Genomic DNA, 6,019 nt, shown 5'->3' with positions numbered 1-6,019 from the left:
TGGCCCTTAGCAATGCGGTTGGCAGATTTGTATACGATATTTTCACGTGCATGAATAGTGTTCAGATGTTCACAATAAGGGAATAAATTAAGAAAAGCTTATTGCGATGTCCAGAGGCGGCGCTGACGATTCAATGAAGTTCCTATCTTTTGCTATCTTAAATCTAGAAAACAATGTACGCTATCTAAAGATGCAATAATTTGTGAAATCTGTAATCCCGATATCGAGGTACATGGTCTAATTTATTTATAACCATTAATAGTAGTTACCTATAGATTAACTTGAGTGACATTTTTATTATTTTCAAGAAATTTATTATCGAATTCTGTAGTGAGCTTTTTATATAATCTATCGTTTAATTGGTCCAGCTAATTTAGTTACCTTAATTGGTAACAAAATATTATACGTAACCTTTTGGGATGAATTAAAAATATAAAATACGTCATGCGTTGTATATTTTATATCGGGAGTCATGATCAGTTTATTGAAAAATTTATTACCAATTTGAAAAAATATATATATGAAGTACATCCAGTGACTTCTTAGGTAATGAAATAATTACAGAATAAATTATGGTTCATCGCAGTGAGAAGCCTTGCGTCGCCTGGTCCAAGTACACGGGCATCGCAGAGAAGCTTTTACAGTTTGTGTTTTTCTTTATTTTGTCTTCTGGTAGGAAATTCCAAATTATCAAATCTTCGTCTGAAGTCGCTGTAGCTGTTAAACAATAATAAAATATTCAAAATAACTAGTTGTAACAATAATTTAATGCGGTTTAGTAAAAAAAAACTCCTTTGATTTTAATATCTCTTGGATTAAACTACGGACTTACGTTACTTTGCAAGACTAAAACAGAATATTATTACTTCGTGATCACGGCTGCTGTAAAGTAAGTAAGTAAAATAAAATAAAGCGTAGTAATCCGAAAATATTAGTTTTATTTATCTAAGTATTGTGCTTTTTAGTTACCAAGTTTAGTTCCATCTGGACTGAACACCATAGTACGAACTCGGTCCAAGCCGCTCCTGCCTTCTCCCCATTGGTCCACCACAGTTTTCGGATCGCTCAGCACCACCAGGTGAGAGCAGGTTTTCGGGTGGAGTAATGCACGGTCTGCCATAAAGAGTTCAAATAGAGTTGCTTCTTTTAATACAGTTCATACATACATACATTACTAAATAAAAAATAATAAGGTATGTTTTGTTTAAATAAAGGTATAGTTCAGTTACAATATTTAAATAATTAATATACACTGTAAATGAATTTTAATGACCTTAATACTGTTTATAATCTAATTAAATCAGGCAACTTTTATTCTGTATTATTAGCAACGCCCCCTTTTGATTTATTAAAGTACCCACTAACTATTTTTAAAACGATCTGTAGTCGTGTATCAAGTCTTTCAATTACTTGTGAACGGTCACAACAGTCGGAGCTGCGTAGGTAAAGTCGGCAGCGGGAGTCGTTTTATAATCACATTGTTAGATTCTGTGAGGTATCAAACATCATTGTGTACTACTGTGATTAATAAACCTATTGCTTTAGTTATTTCATTAATTTGTAAGAATTATTAAATTGTTTTGTTTGTAATTAGTATTTTTTTTAAGTTTTTTATTCTTCTGAATCTAAAAGTAAATTGTGGGAACAAGTCCTTATATATATTTTTCATTCTGTCGTACCAGAGTTCCATAAACTGAGAACCAGTTCACCGGTCCTGTGACTGAACAACATAGCATCTAGACTGTGGCGTTTTGGACTGAGTGTTGTCTCGCGAACTTTTGATGTCGGTGCATCCCACAACGCAATCCTCGCCTGAAGGTCTGAAGTTACAGCTCCAACACCCAGTAACGCACTCCTCCAAGGATGCCAGGCGATAGTCTGTAATTTACTTTATTATTGAAAATTTAAATAAGACTATAAATATTTAAAAGTACAAACCCTAATCGTCCAATCGGAATCCAGTCTTGACGTTATCTCCAATGTCGGCCAGGACAATAGCAGCACGAAGGATGAATTAACAGAGGATATGGCTACGTAACGAGCATCTGGTGATACGCGCACAATCTGTATCGCTTCTCGAACTACTCGACGCCAGGTAATGAGTTTCGCTTCTCGTGATAGCGAAACCAACACACCAAAAGAACAGCCTCTGCAAATTTTTTTCGATAGTTTTTTATTACTTACACATGCTTTAATATATTTTGTAAGGTTTATGGGCCGCAGTGACATGTGATGAATACAAGGTCATACGTAGCAAACGAATTGCCGGTTGGGCTCCAGGCTACTGCGGTGACGGAGCACGGATGCTCAATGGTATCGACACATGGACATCGGTGAGTTGCGATTTTTTTGCTGAGAGAGTTGTTGTGGAGTTCGACCATTTTATTGTCCGTACCAAGCTGAAAAGAATAATAAAATAGTTACCATAGCAGCATGTATATTGTGAAGCTTTTTATTGTTTAAATGGCCTATAAACAAAATAAAAATTCTTCAAATGACAATTAAATATATAAAATATTTAATTCACCACCATTAACCAGGGCACGATGAGTTAATTGGCAAAGAGATTGGATTGGAACGCTATATTGTACAATATCAGATTCAATCTACCTTGTTGCTGTGTCAATGATTTTTCAATATAAATATATATTTTATATTCTAAATGAACTTATAAAACTATATTTACAACTAAAAGTTCCCCTCTTGGATCAAACTTGCAGCACTGTATTTCGTTTTGCGTGTAGCCCTGACTGATGAGACTCTGGCTTCTCCAACTCCATTTATGATAATTTCTTCCTAAGGCGGCCACCAGGATGTTGTCATTGCTCCAGTCCAAGAGTTCCGGAACTGTATTATGAAACGTCAATTTGTATTATTTATTGACAACTTAATAAATATCTTAATTAATACACAAAGTAATGTCATTAGTTTCCTAGGCTTTCTATTATAATCAACATATAAAAAAAAAGTGTTTTCTTCATTCTAATTAAAATGTTCAATATTTTTTATTTCCATGTTCTTATGAAAAATATTTTGATCTTTGATCGAAAATATAAAATTTATAGATCTAATTTACTATCGATGCGTATTTTTTTTTAATTTCTAAGTATTAAATATAAATACACATGTTTACAAATATATATAAATCATTGCGTTTGACATAATCAATAAAGATATTATTCGAAATCTCTTTAAGATGTTAATATAATCAATTAAAGTCGGTAATGTTTTATGTATATTCTAAGCATATTTTCTATCTTATTACTTTTTTTAACATTTTTTTTTGTAAAGTTGTTTTGTTAAGCCCCGCCTACATTAAAACACGTTCACATGACACCGAGTTGTATTGCTCGTTTTTGTTACCGTGAAAGTTATAAGATACGTAAACGGGTGTGCACACTTGATGGGACCAAGAAAAATGGAGTATTGACTATAGCTCTCACTTTAGCGTACACTCGTCCTTACTCACAAGTCGCGTAACTGTATGTGGGTAAGTCTAGAATGCTGTCCGCTGATGATAAGTAGTTCTTCTTGCGCGGAACACATGGCCACGGACGCAGCCACGCCTCCTTGTACGGAACCCTAACTTCTTGCTCTAGCTCGAAGGCCTCGTCCAAGTAAGTTGTGTATTTCTTTTGTTTAATATATTTACCAAACTGAAAGAAGACTATGTAATATTAGGATTATTATATGTAAAGCTACAAGTAGTTAGCGTATTTTTGGGAATGATTTGGGTTTCAGTTTTGTATAAGTGCATTCTATAATCAGTTAACGGGCATTGTAGGGTCTTTCAGGAATAGCGTAGTATGAAAAATTGCATTGAATTGTACCATGTGCCAAACTTTAGCAAGAATTTTTAATAAAATTCCTCATACGGATTTTCAACATGCACGTTTATTCATTTCTTTAATTAGTAGTCATTTATTCTTACATTCATAAATAGATAATGCTATATTAATTACTCGTTCCCGATTGGTGTTCTTGATAACAAAAGTATCAGTCTTTTTATCTATGCCAACACTGTGTAAGGTATATAAAGTTATAAACAATGTTTGCTAATTACCATATTGGTTGGAATATTAGTAAGTAACTCTAGGAATATTAGTAAGCTTTACATAAACTTTATAATACCTATAAATATAAAGTAAGCAATTATGACTGATAATAGAAATATAAAAATAAAACGTGTTTTTTCTTTTTTTATGTCAATGAAGTTCTGATAATTCTAAATGTATTTGATGTGAAATTACTATAATTATTTTATATAAAAATTTCATCAGAATATTAACCCAAGTGTCAACGATCTCGGGGTTGGATGTGGCGTGCCAAGAACGACGTCGCCTGGATTCGTCGAAGGAAGTTCGTGGTGCCACGAATCTGTCCATCCGGGATCGCTGTGTATTTAACTGAAAGTTAAAAAAATAATGACATTTGGTAGAAACATATTTGATAGAGATATTTATGAACTCGATGCATTTCTTCTTGTAACGATTAATAAAATGGTGTAAGTGATTAACGTATATATTTTTTTTATCAAATAGCTATCGTTCCAGTCTCATGCATAATTGATCTCATAGACCGGACTTCACGAAACAATGAAAGCAACAAGAACAAATTTAGTGTCATAAAATTTGAATATAATTGTATATCATCGCTGAACTGGCATTTATTTGCGACGCAATATCCACTAACAATACGCTGTAATATTGTTGTGTTTTGTTAAACAAGAATTACATTTACGTTAGGAATTTTTAAAATGGTTTAACAATGGATATTTTTTTTTGTCATATCTAACCATTGTTACGATAATTAAACAGCTACCGTTATGGTCACTTATATATATAAATAAATATATTATTTTCACTTATTAAAAACACTCATTTTTAATAATGTATGAATATTAATACATAATTAATATTAGTTTTGATTTAACAATGTCGATTTCCAAAACATTAAATACAAAATTATTATCGAGTGTAAAGTTCATACTGTTAAGTGTGTTAATGTTCTCGATTTTTGTGATTCTTACTTAGAATTATATTAATTTAACCAAAATGGTTATGACAATGGCATATCTGTTGTAATTCAAAGGGATTCGGACTGAGGGTGTCAGTGTTAAAAGTGTCATTTGAATAATGAATGAGATAAATAATAAGATAAATAGGAATAAAATCCACATTGCAATAATTACTACATTCGTTTTTATTACTTGAATGAAAGAATAACTTTTATGAATGCACTGCAAACAAAATTCTTTTTTTTTTTTCAACCAAAGAACGAAAGAACAAATTAACCTTTTTATATATATATTTTTTGAAATTTATAATATACATTAAGCAGTAGAATTACTTACAGTTTTTCTACCGAAAGTAGTTCGATCCATCACTTTTTATGTCTATTATTATCTGTTTACTTTATAATTTTTAACGACAGTTATTTAACTGACATAAAATAAACGCTCCATAATATAATATGCACCTACCCTCGGCATATTATTATAAAAGGAACGCGCTTGCCATTTAAAATACGGTGATATTAAATTACTTATGATGTTTAATTTTAAAAAGAAAACAAACAATGCTTCGGTGGTGCTAAAACATACTTTTCATGTTAGTTTATTTTTAAACATGAATGTGCTTATTGATACTCATCCCATGATTTTTTTAATATATCAAATTTTAAGCTAATCACTCTTCCATAGCCGCCATTTTATATTTAGATTTTTCTGAGAAACGTTACCATTCATTTGATATTAATTTTTTCTATGTTTTTTATTAAAATATTTTTTTAAACAGGATTTAATTAGTTATTTATATATTTAAGTATAAATATATATCTTTTATAAGCCATCTAATAAACTAAGTTGGTTTATATTCAAAAGGTCAATGAAACATTTACCATTTTCTATGAATTTACTTTTATTAAGTCCATGACATATATTACGCAATAACTATTTAAAATAAAATGACTACTTATAGATTCTAATGGTTAATTTTTTTAAAGACAGATCAAGTCCTTG

At 31.2% G+C, this 6,019-nt stretch overlaps 1 protein-coding gene across 1 annotated transcript; it reads right to left on the bottom strand.

Moving 5' to 3' along the window:
- Nucleotides 1–577: 577 nt before the first annotated feature.
- LOC116774472 (protein cortex) lies at nucleotides 578–5,478 on the bottom strand. Its single transcript, XM_032667214.2, has 9 exons — nucleotides 5,354–5,478; nucleotides 4,290–4,406; nucleotides 3,470–3,656; nucleotides 2,687–2,847; nucleotides 2,251–2,399; nucleotides 1,939–2,149; nucleotides 1,680–1,878; nucleotides 970–1,113; nucleotides 578–717 (listed from the first exon to the last, which is right to left on the bottom strand). The coding sequence occupies exons 1-9, from the start codon at nucleotides 5,381–5,383 to the stop codon at nucleotides 578–580; spliced, it is 1,338 nt and encodes a 445-aa protein (XP_032523105.2). The 5' UTR covers nucleotides 5,384–5,478.
- Between the last annotated feature and the right edge of the window lie 541 nt (nucleotides 5,479–6,019).

The sequence above is a fragment of the Danaus plexippus genome, chromosome 8 (assembly GCF_018135715.1).
Source record: "Danaus plexippus chromosome 8, MEX_DaPlex, whole genome shotgun sequence".
NCBI lineage: Eukaryota > Metazoa > Arthropoda > Insecta > Lepidoptera > Nymphalidae > Danaus > Danaus plexippus.
Note: the sequence above shows the minus strand (reverse complement) of the source record. Positions and strands in the feature narration are given on the sequence as shown.